The sequence below is a fragment of the Apium graveolens genome, chromosome 1 (genome assembly GCF_009905375.1).
Source record: "Apium graveolens cultivar Ventura chromosome 1, ASM990537v1, whole genome shotgun sequence".
Taxonomy (NCBI): domain Eukaryota; kingdom Viridiplantae; phylum Streptophyta; class Magnoliopsida; order Apiales; family Apiaceae; genus Apium; species Apium graveolens.
In genome coordinates, this window is record NC_133647.1 from 172,963,206 (window position 1) to 172,982,825 (window position 19,620).

Consider the following 19,620-nt stretch of genomic DNA (forward strand, 5'->3'; position numbering starts at 1 on the left):
AATAATTATTAAAAAATATATATTCATATATCTATTGTAAATATACATATATTCATTATAAATATTAATATTTAATTATAATATTTATTTATATCGTATACTTCGTGTCGTGTCGTGTACTCCAAGGCAAAACACAAAATCGACACTAAATCTCGGTCATTTACCTTCGTTTTCGTGTATTTCCGTGTCGTGTACCAAAAAGACAAACACAAATATTACATTTTCGTGTCATTTCCGGTCATGTAAGTTGTGTCGTGTCAAAAATTGTCGAGTCTAACCGCAGCCGCTACCCTTCGAATGCGCACTTGGTAAACCCTATGTGTTCACGTAATAACTTGAAAATCACATGAACCCGATAAATCGTATTTAAGCGACAGGGCTGGCTCGTGAGGCATAATCATAAATTCTCGTTTTTGTGGAATTTGAACCTGTAACCAAAATGATAGTTATCCACTATTTAAACAACTAAGTCGATCCTTGCTAGCTTTTTTAATGATTTTTGTCGGTGAAGATGATATTTCTTGTCACCAACATTTAAATTAGTGAAGGATGGTAATCCCAAACAATCATGTGTCAGATAAGGCATATCTAACACACTGTTCCAGAACCTTATATCAATATTTTAAGGATCCAGATGTAAGGAATTTTTTTTAGCGTTCCGTGGATATTTTCCGCGGAATGGGGAAAAAGCCCTTCTGTGGAAAATATTCGCGGAACGCTAAAAAAATTTCTTTAAATCTGGACTCTTGAAATAAAGATCTGACGCCACTGGACTAGTATGTTAGATAAAACTTATCTAACACATGATTGTCAGGGAACATTATCCAATAGTGAAATAGGTATTCTAAAATGTTTAAACTTTTAAATTTTTTTTGATTAATTTATTAAAAAAAATTTGGCTAGAATTTTGAAATCTAAATTTCTTTATAAATTAACATTGAACAATGTAATTTAAAATAAATAAAATCTAATATGTTAAATATAAATAAATTTTTTAAATAAATTTGTTTATTGCTGTGATTAACAAAATCCCCCAAGTTTTAATTGATACGGTTTAGTTCCGAGTTTCGACTTTTACAATGATAAATAGAATATTTATTAAAATTTTACTATCGTGTTTAAGGATATATTCTTTTTTTGTCGAAGAAAAGATACAAGAATAAATTAGAGAAAATATTAATTAGTGGATATATTTTATTCGGCACCTTTCTGAGATAATTTAATAAAGAGAGAAAATCTAATGAAAAGAATGTTCGGTATCATTCTACTGATTTTTAAAAAACAAATCCTGAATAATTCATTTTTTAGAAAAACATTAAAAAAAAAAAATTAAGTAGGTCCTTCTCTTTTAACCCTAGTGACTCGCTATTAGTATTTGTCGATACATAGTAGTAAGTGGTAACGAGACTTAACAAAATTTTGTTCTTGCTTAATAATCTCCTCCGAGTATCATAAAATTATCATAATCCCATTTTAAGTGGCAGATTTGGTTTTGAATGGTCAAATTTTTTAATTCTAGACTGAAAACTATAAATACAAATTGTACAGGTACATTTAATTTATTTAAAAAATGTATTCAGATTTTTAAGATAATAAATATATTAATCTTAATTTTTTTTTATCGTAGGTAGGTAAATCCTACGGGCTCACGAAATAGCCTGCAAATCACGTGAATCAAGGTAAACCGCATTTAAGCAACAGGCTCTGACTCAGGAGGCATGTGATTCGAACCTGTGACTAAGAGGACAGTTTTCCTCTTTTTAACCAACAGAGCCAACCATTGCGGGTTAATCTTAGTTTTCTATCAAAGTGAAATTTGACTATCCAAAAATTAAAATTCGTAATGCAAACGGAGGGGAGGCTGCATATATACAGGGGGAGGTGGTTAGAGTTGGACCACTCTGCTGCATTAATAATTTTCTGGAAATATAATTTGGGAATTTCGAAGTTACAAGCGAGTTGAAAGAATTTAAACAACATAAATGTGATGTTCATGTGAGACGCCGTCCTTGGATAGCGATTGGACTGAAAAAAGGCTTAATTCAGATTTTATTATAATTGACCACCAGCCTCACAAGTTTGGTGGTTTTCACTATAATTAATCATTAATTAACCTAACCAAATTTCTGATTTATTTGTAACTAAAATGTAATAAAACATAACTTATCAAACAAAATGTAACTAATATGCGCATGATAGTTGTCTTATTCGATCGGCTATTCCAATGCAGGTCCGATCAGGCGAAATAACCAAACAATTCTTACGATTTAACGCATAATCTAACAGTTCACAATTAAATGATGTGCTGTATAAATTTTTAAAATTAATAGTTAGGGGTAATTCAAACCTAGTTATCTTTAGTGTAAAAAAAGAAAATTACTTTTTATATTCAATCAGTGTTCAAAATTTTAAGTACGTTTAATATTAAGAATTGCTTAATTTTATGAAAAATAATTAATTTTTTTATGTTTTTTAATAATTAGTGGAGATATTTTAGAGTTGGGAAAATTAATTTTTTTATCGCTCAACTATTCAATCTTTTAACAACCTATCATTCAACTTATATTTGAATTTTTATGTCATTAGTGTTAATTTTACCCTATTTCGTAAAGTTTAACCTCCTTTTTTTAAAATAACTGAAAAACGAATAAAATGCTGCGGATTCTGGATTCTGGACTCCATTCACTTACCGATTTTCCGGCCTAGCTACTTCATGGTAAAATAACTTAATTTTCTATGATTTTTCAGTCCAATTATTCTATACAAATTCAACAACTTATGTATAGCAACAACAATCAACTTCTCGAGAATTCCATCGAGTTCAACAAAAAAAGTCCGCCAAGTTCAAAATTCAAAAATATCAAAATTAACAAAATTTAATGAAACTTAATACATATTAACCAATACACTCAATGTGATAAGACCAATTTATACTAACAAATAATCATTTAGTCAGCCGGAAAAATGGATGTCACTTGCGCAAGTGACATCCATTTTTCCGGCGAACATCAGATCTGATGATAACCCAAAATCACGAAAAAAATATATGAAAACTTAAAATCAAACGATTTATGTGTTCATAACTTCAAAAGTAGTCAAAACTGGTGAACAATTAACCACAATGAAACCCTAAAATTAACATTTTTGAGACAAAATATTAACAAAATTGTTTAAAATGAAAAGGAAATGGAACGTCAGTGACAAAAAAAATCAATACATAGATTGAGTGGTACATTTCTAAAAAAATAGATAGTTGAGTGATAAAAAAATCAATTTTCCTATTTGAGAATAAAAAAAGTTTGAATTTAAAAATAGAAAGGTAAGAATCGGGAAAAAAAATTAACTATTGTTGAAGTTGAGAGTGTTAAAAATGGCCCCTGCAGAATACCCTTATGGACCGGTTTCTGTTCCTACGTAAACATTGTAAATTGTTTTGGCTGTGCTTGTTTGTAAGTTACCGGCATTCGCAACGACAAGGAGAACAACACTGCGTAAGGTGGCGAGGGAACACTTTAACAGGCAAAATCTATATATATCAAGGTTGGGACAGTGGGACAAAGAGTATATACTTCTGACTCTGAAATGTTCTTATCAATTTATCACTGGAAATATATTATCTTTGGTTAGGGTTTCGATTTAATTATTGATGACATTTTATATTTTTGTAGTTCTTCCCGTCCTGTTGTTGGTGGCTGGCATGTTAACAAAGATGACATTGCAAGTGTTTGGTTAGACTTGTTCTTCTTTGATAATACACAAATAATGAGAAAACTATTCATATGTTTATCGTCTTCTTAGCGTGATTGTGGGAAACTAATGCAGTCAGATACTGGTCAGATGCTAATACTGTGACTAATTCTAGCTATCACCTAATTTATAAAGCAGTTTCTCATACTTTATTTGTTGTACCCAACAGGGTTTAGCCGGGGGAATATGTTGGTCGAGAGCCAACATGAATTAGTGGAAGACGGAAGACCTATAAATAATTTATGTATCTAGAAACTAATCAAAGAGATTTTTCTCCTGGAACTTAAATTATTATATTGCATGGCATCTCACAAGCAGCTTCATCTTTCACATATAAAACCACAAAGAGAGTGAACTAAACAACTGTCTGCTAATCCATTTGCAAGTTTTTGCGTGCCTTCATACATTATTGTTCAGTTTGGTAAAAAAAAATATGACAATTAAAACCGGAGTTACGTGTGCCTTCATAAATTAAATTCTGCCACTTATTATGATACATTATTTTATAACTATTTTGGAAAAAAAATAAATTACATAGCATTACTTATCAGAAAAACACTCTTTCACTGCGAGCATAATAAAAATATAATTTCAAATTAATATTTTTTACCATCATAAAAAGACACCGGAAAATAGCATTACTCATCTCGAAAACACCATTTCACTACGGAATAAAAACATAACCTCAAACAAATGTTGTTTACCATAATAGCAAGACACCGTAGGATTAGTAGAATTTTTTAACAAATAAGTATTAAGAGCATAATTATGTGACCCTTTAAATTTAAAACACTACAACAAATCTGGATATTTATAACGGTCAACTTACGACGGAAAAAATGCGCGCTTAACTTACGACGGAATATATCTTCCATTGTAAAAACTTACGACAGAAATTTTAGCTCGTCGTAAGTTAAATATTTTATTATTATTTCATAATAAAGTTTAATTACAAAAAGGATAAAAAAAGATATTTTACGACGGGAATGATTTAAATCTAATGAATTTGACACAAAATTCACTCAAACAGGCTAACTAGTTGTTCCTTAAAATTTGACATGCTCCTCTTCTATCTCATTTTTAAGAAACCCTATCTCATTTCTTATTATTTCATTTTTTTTACTTCAATTTTAATCTTCTCTCCTCTCTTTCTTTCCTTCCCTCTCTTTAATTCGTGTTTCACATGAATTATGAATAATTCTCTACAAATATTAATTGGATATTTTTAGTATCGAGCCCGTGTTTCGCACGGGTTATCAACTATTTATACTAATAAGCGTACCAAATCTTCGTACTCACTAGAAAATTATACAACTATTTTTAAAATTTTAAGTAATAAAATCTCAACTGACAAAAATTAACTTCTACTCTCTGAAAATTTTATTTTCCTTCAATTTTTATTTGTTGCTGAACATTCAAGCGTCAGTTTACTTTAAAATAATCGTATTAGTAAGTTAACATGTCAAATTTATATAAGTAATTAGGTGCATGCACAACTAGAACTATACAGTGAAATTTTAGAGTTACACTTAACTTCGATTTTTTAACCACATATTTTAACAACATTTTATATATTATATTTAGATTTGTATTTTGCACGGATTATAAATTTCAGTTTTATGCAAATAATAATGTGATAATATTATTTTTAATTTTGGGCCCGTGCTTCGCACGGGTTACCAACTAGTATTTATAAATGGTGGTTGGGTTTAACCTCATCGATTTAGAAAAAAACTAGTCGAAATTGACCAAAAATAACGTTGACTTTGTTTGTCGGTCAAAATGACGTGTCTTGACACGTGGCAGGGTCTCAGCCAACTGACGTGATGGACCCACAATTCTGATATGGCGCTGCCACATCAGGTGACACGTGTTCGGGGCCGAGGACATATTTGGGCATTTTATTTTTTGAGGAAAACCGACTGCTCAAAACCGACTATGTCTATAACCAACCAATATAACTGACCAACAACACGAATGATCTAGATGTTCCATTCGGTTTTCGGTGGTCGGTTTTTTAGCTTTTGCATAAAAAATCAAAAGGTTGCAGAAGCTAAAAAACCCGACCAATATAACCCAACCATACTGTTAATTTGAATGCTTGTTGGTCGGGTTTGGTTGCATTTGATCGATTTTTCTAGGTTTCCAAATGGTCAAGAACGGTCAATTTAGGTATTACATTCGCTTTAAACGGTCGTTTTTAATCCTGAAGTTTAAAAAAACAGTAGGATTTTCTACAACCCCTGTTTTTTCTATCCCAATCCATAATAATGCATAAAACTACTACTCAAAACATAAAAGACCATTTTCATTCACAATTAACGTACCAAATCATTCACAAAAATAATTATAATTACAATACAACCATAAAAACGTTGTTCACAAACCAAATTGTTCAAAACATAGTACAACGTTAAAAGCATGTACTATAAACATACTATAAACAGACTGTTCGATCAAAACTCAAACTGAACTACAAGCTCATTCCTCCGTCATCACGCTCACCCCCGAAGAAAGATGTATTTCTCATTTCCATTTTCGTCGTCATCGTGTCCACCCTCATCATCTATATGCTCATCTACATGTTGGGAGTCATCCTAATCTCCATGATGGTCGTCATCCTCATCTTCATGCTTACGGTTCCGGAATACACTTACGTTTCTTCGTATGAGCTTTTTTCTCTTTACCATGTTTATCACATATTTCATAATTTCTTAAATGCTATTTTGATACAAGTGAAATTCAAAAATTCCATCACTCATTCATGTTCCATTTTTACATTTGTTACACAGACATAATATTTTTCCGAATACCATCCATTTATATGGGAAAATTTCAAAAAATCTTGTACACCATCCCAATATACATTATTCGATGAAAGTTGGACATGTTCGAATCATATTTTCATCTAATCCTGATTTTGCTTAGACATCTACCAGTGCAAAACTATATATATCGATTAATTTATTTTAACTAATAACAAGAAAATAAAATAATATCCATTTAATATCATCAAATCATTTATCGTAAATTAAAATTAACAAGTTAATTAAGAAACAAATATGCATACATGGTATTCATATTGAAATAATATCAAAACAAACATATATGTACAAGTTATATATATATAGACACACACATATCTATAAATTGAGAAAATATTCAAAATACAAGTAATAATTAATGATTCATATTTTTTTTCTACAAAAATTTCACTTTTCACCCACTTTTCTTCTCCTCTTAAACTCAAAAAATTAATGAAGAACAAAAAAGGAAATAAGGTAAAGAAAATATTATTTGTAGATTTAAAACTGACCATTACAGTCCGTTTTATTAAAGTAATATTTTCCACCTAACTGATGTGCAGGTAGTTGGGAGTATTAACTGCGCGCGATCTAAAATCAATGATTACGCGCTCAGTTTACGTTGGTCGAGTTATTTGATCGGATTAAGCGGTCAGTTTAGGTTGACGTGTCAAAAATCATACGAATTCTCTCAAAAGTGTGATTATAGGAAGTTTTGGTCGATTTTTTTTGTTGGTATCTGTTTAAAACTACTGTCACAAAAAATGATCGATTTTAACTTTCGACTTTTATCGGTCGGATTAGTGACGGTCGAAAAAGTCTCTACTATTTGTAGTGCAAGTTTTAGGAACGAATTTGAAATATATAGCACTGCCTGTGAATGTTGGTTGATAAATTTTGAAGATTTACACGTAGAAGTACAATGTGGCACTGTCATCAGCATGAAAATGTTAATAACAATATATACTGTGCACACAATATGATTGCATCATTGCATGCCTATTTTGCATGCATGTTTGGTACAATTTAAACTTCAAAGCTATTGAAGAAATTATAAAGATTTAAACTAGGGTGTTATGTAGTCGAATTGAGGAGTCTTGTTTCATTGGTAAAGTAATTTTAAATGAGATCGTTTAATTCTGTTCGGTTATTTTTTAATAATCATTATTATGGGATTTTAATAATTATATAAAGGAGACTCGTAACGAACGTATATCATGCATTGTCCATGAAACTTTGTAAAATAATAATTACATGTTATCATAGCGATATCTCTTTCGTTTTGTTAATAGGACGGCGAATATTCGAATTCTGTTTAAGAACTAAAGAGGTGTATGAACATTTTCTATAGAATGGGTGTGTGCATGAGTGGCTTTAAACGTTTAACTAAAAAAACCTCTAAAGCACAGCCACATAGAAAGAAAAAAGAGGGTTTGCGTATAGCGTATGTAAATATCTTTTTTCTACGACCGTATATATTGACGTCCTATGTACGTAAAACAGCAGCTAGCTTTGGTTTTTTGTATACTCAATAAACAAATAACATGTGTGTGTGTAAATGTATAATACGACAGTGGGGCTTGCGGCACCGATATACGTAAAAACGTGTGTGGACACACACTTCCGTGTACTCATATTTCAGTCTCCTACACCTGCAAATCTTCGAGTTTAACTCATAATCTCATCATACGCCTTTCTCTATATAAACGTATATACTTGCCTACATCTTAGAAATAAATACACAAGTCAGCTTACAATAGCATACTCTTTACAAAATTATGGTTTCATTACAAGAATCTAAGTGCTTACATAACACTATCCCATGTCGTTCCATGCGCACCATACGCTCCAATCTCTGTCGTTCGTTCTCCGGAGATCTTCACCCGACATGTGCAACTGATAAACTAGATTCATGCAGTTCTGTTTGTCCAGAGAATCTTGAACAAACTGTCAAGAATTGCATTGAAAATCTTGAGTTTCCGTCTGTCACGGTTAAAAGATCAGCGGCAGCTAAGCTCAGGTGTTTAGCGAAGAATCAGTCTGAGAATCGAGCTTTGATTGGAGAATTAGGAGCTGTTCCAGCTCTGATAGCGCTGCTTCATTGCTCTGATTCGTGTGTTCAGGAACATTCGGTCACAGCTTTATTAAATTTGTCGTTATTGGAAGAAAACAGAGTCTTGATTAGTCAATTAGATGGTATTAGGCCGTTGGTTCATGTGTTGGAGAGTGGTACGGAGACTTCTAAGCAAAACGCAGCTTGTGCGTTACTTAATCTATCTTTATTGGATGAAAACAAGGCATTAATTGGAGCATTAGGCGCGATCCCGGCTCTGGTGTTGATGTTGCAAAACGGGTCAAATAGAGGGAAGAAAGATGCGATTACAACATTGTACAAGATATGTTTGGTGGATGAGAATAAGGAAAGGGCGGTGAATTGTGGGGTAGTGAAATTGTTGGTGGAGATGGTAGGGGAGGAAGGCGATGGAATGGCCGAGAAGGCTATGGCAGTGTTGTGTAGATTAGCTGGAATAGAGTCGGGGAAACAAAAGATAGTGGAGGAAGGTGGGATTCCTGTCTTGGTCGAGGTCATCGAGGAGGGGTCGATGAATGGGAAAGAGTTTGCTGCGACAATATTGCTTCAGTTGTGTGATGTGAATATGAAGAATAGAGAATTGTTGGTTAGAGAAGGTTGCATTCCTCCGTTGATCGAGCTATCGCTGTGTGGAACTGCCAAGACTAGGCAAAAGGTGAGTAATGTTCCCGAGTGTTCTAAGCTTTTAACTAGATTGCAAATGGTCACTAGTATTGAGTTGCATTTGCTTCGTTCAAATGATTAACTTTTTTGATTATATTAGTAAACAGAAAATTTCATACTCATTATACTAGTTTATAACTCTAGGCAATATAAGGTTAATATTCTCTGATGTTCCTGATGAATCTTAGCAAATTTCAGTTTCTGTTATCTGATAGTATCTAGTTTGTTCTTAACAGGCTAAAATCCTTCTACGTTATCTTAGAGAATCAAGACAAGAAACTCCCGGTTCTAGTCCTTGAAGGATGTTGATCTGTTCAGATTAAACAACAATATTGACTGAAGTCACGAGTACAGACGCTACAGATTCATCAACTTGTCTAGGCCACAACCTACTGTTATCAGGCCAAAATCCAAGGGACACCCTTGGACTGAGGTCAAGAAATTTTCTTCCATTTAGACTCCACACTGGGCAAGGTTCTGTTGGATGTTGCTGCTTGTTCATAGTATTTTGTAACATCTATGTTTGTACAGATTAGGGCTGGGTAGAATACTTTTTCTAGGTTTCAGGCAGGTTTAGTATCTGAACATGTACCTAGGTCTATTTTTAGACAGTCCAGACTCCAGAGAATTTGGGTACAGAATTTTTGTATTCTTTGGTGATGACAAAAGGTCTTGTACTTGGTTCTGGTTTGTTCAGAAGGTCAGTTCATTAATGTTACAACTCTGTTCAGGGCTCTCTTGCCTCGGTTCTTTGCTTACTGCACAAAAAAAGTACAATTTATGTATGTTGCTAGAAGCAGAGGTTGGATTCTCCCCCTCTCCTCCCCCATACTTGAAAATACATTAACCATAGAAATAAACTATTCTCTCGTTAAGGTATAATAATACCAGACAATTTCATATGGCTGACAAAACAGCAAAGTCAATGGAACTATCATCCCATATGCTAAACAGCAGCACCATAGACCTCCATATAGTCAGCAACTCAGCATGATCATCTAAATGCTTATTCTTGTTTCTGTGATTTCTTACTGTTTATCCGATGTCAATTTCCAAGGTCTTCACGAAAATGGTCTCTCTAAGTCTAACCCCCCTCCCTCCCTCGTAAAATTTGCACACATTATCATCCCTGCTATAAGAGCAGAAAATAGTAGCTGGTCTGATACTAAATATAACAATAACATCAAAGTATACACTCCCTCCTTTCTTTGATAGATATCTCCAACACAATAGTCATTTTTTTCACAACACATTAAACAATATATATTTTCTACTATGTTATTATGTTTTTTGATAGGTTCCAACATCCTTGTCCAACTCTTGGTGACTTGGTCTTTAGCCTTTCTCCAGCATTTCATCAACTACCTCCAATTGGAGCCCTTTTGTTTCAAGCACAAGCATGTCGATGAATACTGAATAGCATTTCAAGAGAGGAAAATGTTGCAAAAAGCTCAAGTAAAACCAAAAAAATTCACCTCTGCAGCTTTGACACCTAATCTCTGTTTAGTTCTATTTGTCTATTCTAGTCATTTTATCTTAGATATTGCATGATTAATCGTCAATATGACTAAGCTCAACCCTGTTCAGAAAAAAGTAACATAATAAATAAATAAAATTAATCTTTAAGATTTTATAGATTAGAAAAAGTTCAGTGGATGGATGAGAATTTAGAAATCCGGCACTTTGATAAAATGTGGGATCTCGAATGGAATGATTTTGACTATCAGTTTATCAGTAAAAAAACCTTCTCCTATGTTTCAATTGTCAAAACAAGAACTTTATGGGAGAGTCGAATCCCCAAAAAGAAGAATTAGAAAATACGGGTGTTTTCCTGGGAGATGAAAAATCCGACCACCGGATTTTTGCAAATCCTTCCTCAATTACTTAAAAGAATAAATAGTAGTTAGTACTCCAATTAATAATCGTCCTTATAATCCTCCGATAAACTACACCCTATTAGTTGTTTATGGTAAAACTATCTTTGCCCTCTATTGTTAAATTAAGCATCATCGTCCCCCTTGTTTTATAGTTGTTGAGCTTGTAACAGAATATCTCTAGGAAAAGCAAGTATTATCTTTCCAACTGTTCTTTGTGAATCTCAACTTGCTGAACCACCCCAACAACATTAAATCTAAAAACCAAACAATATGTAAAAAAATTAAGAAATCAACAATATTTATCTCAACTACCGGTGAAAACTTCTCGATAACATAACACTTAACAAAATACTACACAATATTCAGCAACTTTGCTGGACATTACAGCAGAGTAAAAGTACGAAAATGTAAACAAGTTTTCTTCTATTTTCGTTTTATCTTTTATGTATTGTTGTGTCACCTTCGCAATCGTAATTTACAGTTCAACTGAATTCCATGAAATGATTCTATATAAGAAAAAACTCAAGCTTAAGGCTTACGGAAAACCTTCTGCATATTGTTTTCTCTGCAGACAAGATGTTCCAATTAGCTCTTCTAATCAAATATACTTCTCCCAATGGGCTGCATATTCAAATGCCTACTGCATATTGTTCCTGCAAAATTTTGTACCAAATTGTTAAAAAGAAGAAATAGACATAGATATAGAGTGTGGGGTTTTACCTAAAAAGAAAATGCTAATCACTGTAGAAATCAAATCATCCATGAGAATTCAAACTAACAGATGTTGTTGACACTCTTTATGAGGGAAACTAAATCACTGTAGAAACTATCATGATTGGAATATTTTATTCATTGGAAGGTCAAATTGTACAATCCTCGAGGCCGTATTTCAATTTGACACTCTTTATCTTTAATCGATTAAGTTAAAAATTAATGACAACTAGCTAGGCTTTACATACTAGCCAAAATCTTTAATCAATGCATTTACATAGCATGCATTTCATGAGATAATTAAACATAGTCATATCTTTACACATAATTACATAAAAGCAAGAGTAATAAATAGCAATGGTAAACACAAAGCAACACCGAGCAACCATGAATATAAGAGAGATAGCCATGGTAGTTTAGATATTCAGATACCAATCTTATTGCGTTTACTTCTTGATTTTTCTTCCCCTTTCTGTTGAATCTTCGGAACTTCTTTATTCACCTGTCTATTTTTCTCTTGACATGAACTTTCTATTATCCTTTACTTATAATATTTCTTCTGTCTTTCAGAATGTATTTGTAGTTCTAATTATTGAAATAATAAATTTAATATAACATATTTCTTCTGTCTTTCAGTATCTATTTGTACTTCTAATTGTTGAAATAATACATTTAATTTAACTTGTAGATATAACTTGTTCATTAAATTCTTTCTCACCTCATTCACCCTGCCCCTTTTCTTCTTATTCCGTCTCACTCCCTCAATTATATCTTCTCCTTCAGTAAATAATTTTTTGCCACATTGTATCATACTTCATACATTAAGTGTCTTGTTCCGCATATACACGTGGCTAATAAATCTATACAATATAAGGAATTATATTTAACAACAAAAATCGGATGAAAAACAAAGTAGAAACATCATTCATTATTTTTCATATTCACTGCTCCATGCTCACATGATGCATCGAGCAGGTAGAACACCCAGCTAGACCTTTCAACTTGTATATTAGTTCACTGCTATTAAGTAATTATGAGTTTAATCAGCCCCCTTTACCTGATTTTCCACCCATATAACCTTCTGTTACTATAATAATCCTCCTAGGCAGCAATCCCTGATCAAAAACGAAAAGGAAGAGGATATTAAGTACAATAATAGCATACTTGAATAATTTTTTTTAAGGGAGCAGAGTATACAAGAGAAACATTATTGCATTTTAGAAACATTCTTGTGCCTAATTATACCAACAACTTCATTCTTGTTTGATGAATTAGATAGTTAGCAACAGACATGTAACAATTTTAAAAAACTATCATTTCAAATTAACTAATTTGATCCAAACAGGACAGGAACATGCACATCCATTTTTGGAGTGTTACTAGATGCTGGCTTAAAAAATTTATTGGTTCAAAACAAAAATATAAAAATACTGAAACACCTTTAACATTGTAGGACATAGTGATTGTGCTGTAAAAACTAATTCATATTCGGTACTCCTCAGTCTGGCATATAAAATAAATTTGGGGTCAAGAAAAAGAAGTACATTACAATAGACCCTAAAGTGACAGTTGTGTCAACACTAATTTACCAACCCAAATTAAGTGTTATCTTGTTCTGGATTATGCATCTCTTTGGAATCAAGTAGTGGACACCTTCAACATTAATAAAAATGATTTTGTGGTCAGTACTAATTTGTTTAATGAAAAATCAACAACCATTGCTATATTTTCAAGACTCGCCCCACTATAAGACAAAAATGGAATGATAAACGAATTAATTTGGACATATTCAAGTTATATGAAGATGATTTTTGAGTGTTGATTCAATGTGCAAAAACAAGGATTACTCTATCTTATCTAACGAAACTTCAGAACAAACAAGTGTAATCGAGTACTCCCCGTGTTTTTTTATCAGCTCTTTTAGAGAATTACAGTTAATACAAATGCTAAGCTTTACTTTTGTTTAAAGACTACGTTGATTTCCAACTACATCCTCAATAACAATGATACATATCTGTGGTCACTAATTTGTTGAGTACTTGTGAAGAAATATAAATAAACACTAGAGTTCAGTAGGGGTAACATGTAAAGATCACAACTATTTACATTGATACTTGAAAGTGGATCATGTATTGGTCTGTGTGTTCCACCTTAAAGAAAAAAAACTAAAAAACACAGAAAAAGCATTAATTAACCATATGTTGGCAAAGAAGGCTTGATTGATTTACTTCCAAAAATTCATACAAGAAACATTATTTAACTATATCAAACTGCAAAAACTTTGTACTTTTAACCAAACAACCAATGCATGCGCTCACTATCACATTAAGGTGAGAAGTTCAAGAATCACTATAACAATGCACATCCATAGCCCAAATATGGAATTTAATAGTGCAGCACCATGCGTCCAATTTGGGGAAATAATTATAATAAGATCTCAGATTATACTCAAACCTATACCATGTTAAATAACCAACTTTTTAAACGTTGGGTGTTAAGTTTTGAGCCTAATATGAATATCAAGCACTCTAAACATGATTAACTTAAGTTTGAGAATTTGCTCCCTGAAAGCATCATGGGTTCGAACTGTATCATAAAAAAAGTGGCATAGATCTGTACACTAAAACTGATGGAACTGTAAAGAATAACAAAAAGCAACAGGAAGAAAAAAAGGTATGCACAATGACATCACATTGAAAGAGTTAAAATTGCAAAAAATAGGAAAAGCAATAGAAAGATAGAAAAAAAGGCCATGTACCTCTTGTTGATCTATTATTAACACTATATCCTTCAGCATAATGAACAGCATCTCTAGGGGTAACATTAGAAACTGCATTCCTGAGTCCATCACCAAACAGGCCAAAGCCATCAATCTCTGGAGATGATGATCTCCAGGCTGGATCACCATAAAATAAACCACCACCACGGAAGTTCCCAAAATCCCCCTCATTATTACTAGCTGCAGCAGCATACAAAGACGATGTTGGAGCAGTATTGTTGCTTGTGTTCCTGGCATAACCTACAGAACCTAAATCAAAACTGCTGTCAGCACTGCCAAAATTTAAAATGCCACTGCTCAAATCAGAAGCCATTCCTCCTCTTTGACCTGAAATTGGAGGTGAATCCCAAATAGCTTCAATATTGCCAAAAGAATTGAAAAGTCCAGAATTCCCAACTTCAGTACCCATAAAAGAGCCAGAGTTTGTGGGACTTTTAGCAAAAGTAACACTACTGTTTCCCAGTGAGTTCCTGTTACTTGAACTGATGCCATATCCACTGCTACCTACACCGTACCCAACTGCACTACCATACCTGTTTGGACTCACATTTTGTAAAGGATTGGGACCACGACCATAGCCAATATTAGATACATGTCCAGCTCCCTCAAAATCTGTAACAAAACCAGGCTCAAGATTTGGTCCAATGCCATAACCAGGACTGAATGTAGGATATACACTCCTACCAACAGAAACTGGACTAAACCTACCATCCAATCTCAGTCCATAGTTTCCAATCGGGCTTTGATTAAATCTCTGAGTGTAAGCACTAAGCAAATCACTGACTCTGCTTACTCCATAGTTCGGTCCACCTAATTGTTTCTTGATTGTCCCCGGGGATAACTCTTTGGGAACAGCACGCTTGACCTCAACCATTTTGCCATTAAGTTCATGAAATGTTCTGAGCAGGACTCTGTCCACTGCTTCCTCTGAATCAAATGTAATGAATCCAAAACCTCTAGGCCTTTGGGTGTTGTGGTCATACATCACTACAACATCTGTGATAAACCCAAATTGATCAAAGTACTTCTTGAACTCACTCTCCGTAACTGTAGATGCTAAGCCACCCACAAATATTTTTTTTGTGCGAGCAGTTCGGGCAGGAACTGGAGACCCTTGAAAGCTGCCACTATTCCTCGTTGGAGTTTGTTGATCATCCCTAGGGACGGCCTTTTTTGCTTCTACCTGAGGAAAATGAAGTGATAACATGTAAGGTTATAGTTGTAACACAGAAAGGAGTGTTCACTGAAAGAAATTTATATAGAGAGAGGTGTTGTTGAGTGGAATTGGAAAAAAGATGTATCTAGACTCTCAGACAAAGAGTTTGTGCTTCCATGTCCAGTATAAAAGAAATTGTCATGCGACTCTAATCGCCATTTAAGCTCAGTGATTAAAAACTTCTTCATAGTTAGCATGTATTATTTTCATGTGAAATTTAGTTCCTTCTTATAAATCATAGCTAATTGGGATACCATAAGCATGAATAATTGCATATTGACATAAATCAACTGGAACTTCAATTTTTGCTACTTACAAAAAAACATTAAAGACCATAACCTTATTTCATTTTAGAAGTCCAACTAAAATATGTGGAGCAGCATTCAACCTCTAGTGCATCACTTGTTACTCCCTGTGTGGCCCTGATGTTGTCTCAACCATCTCAGTCACATAAATCATGTCCTATCAGGCTAGCACATTCTTTAACATGCAGAGATGCAGTTGATTGTAATTGTGTAATTATTCTACAGAATATTTTATCTCGTGTCTTTTCACATTTTGTCAAGTTTCAGGCAGCAATTGTTACCATATTACAACATTTAGTTATGGTATACAATCATAGAGTAAGCAGCTTCACTTCTCAGTCCCATCTACATCAATGTTCCAAGTGCATTCTGATATTTTTTTTTATTCTTGCCTATTACTTTCTTTCTGAAGAAACATATTTTAAGCTGGTGTTTCTCATTTATAACAGTCTCTACTCAATTGTAAATTGTAAGCAATTACTAAGACTCTAATTTGTTTGTTAATAACAAGAATTTGTAACCAAAATCATTCAACTACCAAGATCTGATCACAATTGTAGCACATATAGTTCATAGTAGTATAAACAATTTTCTATGTGCTGATATACCAAAGTAAAATATTACATAAATTTTAGTGTGCAACTTACAGTTCTGCCATCAATCATGTGCTTTGCCTTGACAACTCTTTCTGCAACTGCAGCATCAGCAAATACAACAAACCCGAACCCACGGGCCCGGCCTGTTGCTCTATCCTTCATTATCACAGCTTCAACAACCTCCCCAAATGTTTGAAAGTACTCTTTCAAACTATCTTCATTAGTGTCCCAAGAAATTCCGCCAATGAAAAGCTTTCCAGTTTCCATTTCCTTTCTGCACATTAAAATTCAGTCATACTTTAGTTACAATACATTGCCAATGAAAATTTATCATAGTACTACAATTCATCCGGTCTGTGGTTTATTTTCTAAAATAGTTTGTACTCAAACGAACAACTGTACACAGCTATCTAGATACACATAATGACAATCTCAGCAGAAAGCACTCAACATTTAGTTACAAAATCGCCATTGATCACACGACAAATAAACAACATATAACAGATCTATTTAACAGCTAACAAGTAGAAAAAACCAAAACCAAACTCAATCAGGTTCACCTTTATTCTGCAATACTAAAAAAACTGAACTCGTCTGTTCATCAACAAAAACACAAACAACACAAAATATCATAATGTAGATTAAATCAAAAAGCACCATCTTTACCAAACCAGCATACAAGAACTAACCCAATTCTTATAATTCGATATCGAAAGGGCAATCTTGGAAATCTTAGATGACTATGGATCCATTACCAATCAACCCACAATCCAAAACACCACAAAAATCAATAAAAATGATAACTTTCACACTATAACTCATAAAAAAATCAATCTTTACACACAAAAAATGATAAAAGGCCTTAAATTTAAGCTGTAGATTACCAAATTCAATGACCCAGATGAGAGAAATGAATAAAAATCAAGATCAGAGATGATACATAAGGTGAGAAGAGGGCTAGAAGAACCCCCTTTATTATCTGTATTTTTGTACTTAAATTTCAGTAATATTGAATAATATATCTATAATTTTAATATTTTAAGAAAATAAAGGAAGAGAACAAAGTAGTGTGAGAAGGTGGATTTTACATCTAGAGAGGATATGAGATGATGATGATGGTGTGTGTGTGTATAGTGTATGTATATATGGGAGTGAGAGGGGGTGGTCTTTGGCTATCCTCTCATGTAAGAAATGCAAATGGGAGATGGAAGATGGTGACTTTCCAAATTTAACTTATATTTGAATTAATGCATGATTTTATATTTGTTACCATTTTTTGTACAATGATTTTTAATGGAATTTAAATGGCTATTTATGTAAGATTTTTCAATTTTGACTTCTCATTTTAAGCTTCTCGTAAATCTATCGAAATTTTCAAAATTTTATTTGCAAGTTTTACTACTATTATATTTCAAATTTCGTGTATACCACGTGTTATCCAACATTAAAAATGTGAATAAATGAACCATATCACCTATTTAAATTTCAAAATTTTCATAATTTCAACAACCGTGACAATATACTTACATTTAGAAATATGATAGTTAATATATTTGAACAAAAACATAGTCAGTAAATGTATATTGCTTGAATGTTTAATTGTCTATTTTCTCGTATCTTCTTATCTACTCATATTTTTAGTCAAGAGAGAAACGTATATTTCATCTATATTGTAACTAGCATAATAACCCGTGCGTGACATGGGTCATTTTTTAGAGTTTTTTTATACATCATGCGATTATAATGTTTGTAAAGCAACTCCAACAATATTCTTATATAGGTTATTGAGTCAAATTTTGAAGAAATTGAGATAAAATTTCTCTCCAACAAACTCCATGTTCTCCTCTATAATATTATGAGTTTCGAATTCTTCCTCACTTTTAGGAGTGGATATCCCCTCAACTGTTATTATATTGTATTTTTCTTACCCGTTATTTTATATTTAATTAATGAATACATAAACGATTAAACTTAATCTGTAGAATGTCGTTAGTATATTTACAAATAAAAAACTACAAATTAACATATATGTTGAATACAGAGTTGACCAAAATCTTGAATTTTATTTAAATAAACTATATGTATTGCTATATATTATTAGTGAGTTCACTACTAACTTACAATTAATTTACTCAATTTAAAAAGATAAAAAATGCATAACTGAAGTCAGAATGACTTGCAATCATAATATACAATAATATAAAATTTACATTATTGTTAATATTAAAGTTGATTTTAATGAAAAATATTAGTTTTTGAAATTCAACGTATGTATGTATGGGAAAATGTTAATTTTTTATTTACACTACTGTTAACAAAGTAAGATTAAGTTATATGTATGTGTGTGTTAGCATGTAAATTATTGTATGTTATATCTCTTAGTAAATTATGATGTCTTCAACTATTTATATGTTAAATATTTGATTTATGTATATGTATAATCATTATTAACATCTAGTGAGATAATAGATCACTTAAATAACATGAATTTATAATTATTCAAAAATTAAAATTATGTAATAAATAAATTGCTATATTCTATATATGATATTCACATTATCACCGACAAACAATCCATATCTATTTTTTACGCAACCGGGTATCAATCATGGTTGTAACATAAAAATGAATTATATATTTTTAAGACTTATTATTGATATTCATGATTTTTTTCAAGAATTCGAAAGAAAAATTGTATTTATATCATTATTTAAACCGTTTTTAAAGTTTCTTTCCGTACGACTTTGATATTTCTTAATATAATAATTTGATAACATTTTATGCTATTCTTCTAAAACAAAAAATTTTCAGTTCGATAAAGTTTTATAAA

General features: G+C 32.3%; 2 protein-coding genes across 2 annotated transcripts; one reads left to right on the forward strand and one right to left on the reverse strand.

Moving 5' to 3' along the window:
• Positions 1–8,211: 8,211 nt before the first annotated feature.
• On the forward strand, positions 8,212–10,042 carry LOC141671176 (uncharacterized). Its single transcript, XM_074477330.1, has 2 exons — positions 8,212–9,298; positions 9,543–10,042. The coding sequence occupies exons 1-2, from the start codon at positions 8,330–8,332 to the stop codon at positions 9,603–9,605; spliced, it is 1,032 nt and encodes a 343-aa protein (XP_074333431.1). The 5' UTR covers positions 8,212–8,329; the 3' UTR covers positions 9,606–10,042.
• Positions 10,043–11,464: 1,422 nt separating this feature from the next.
• LOC141671182 (heterogeneous nuclear ribonucleoprotein 1-like) lies at positions 11,465–18,001 on the reverse strand. The gene is made up of 5 exons (XM_074477341.1): positions 17,675–18,001; positions 16,842–17,064; positions 14,653–15,856; positions 12,952–13,009; positions 11,465–11,836 (listed from the first exon to the last, which is right to left on the reverse strand). The coding sequence occupies exons 2-4, from the start codon at positions 17,055–17,057 to the stop codon at positions 12,996–12,998; spliced, it is 1,434 nt and encodes a 477-aa protein (XP_074333442.1). The 5' UTR covers positions 17,058–17,064; positions 17,675–18,001; the 3' UTR covers positions 11,465–11,836; positions 12,952–12,995.
• Between the last annotated feature and the right edge of the window lie 1,619 nt (positions 18,002–19,620).

Bases quoted from the DNA above. Each gene is read 5' to 3' on its own strand.
- LOC141671176 (XM_074477330.1), top strand. From the start codon at position 8,330: ATGGTTTCATTACAAGAATCTAAGTGCTTACATAACACTATCCCATGT. The intron at 9,299-9,542 runs GTGAGTAATGTT...TGTTCTTAACAG, and splicing joins CTGCCAAGACTAGGCAAAAG to GCTAAAATCCTTCTACGTTA.
- LOC141671182 (XM_074477341.1), bottom strand. From the start codon at position 17,057: ATGGAAACTGGAAAGCTTTTCATTGGCGGAATTTCTTGGGACACTAAT. The intron at 15,857-16,841 runs GTAAGTTGCACA...CATTTTCCTCAG, and splicing joins ACATGATTGATGGCAGAACT to GTAGAAGCAAAAAAGGCCGT.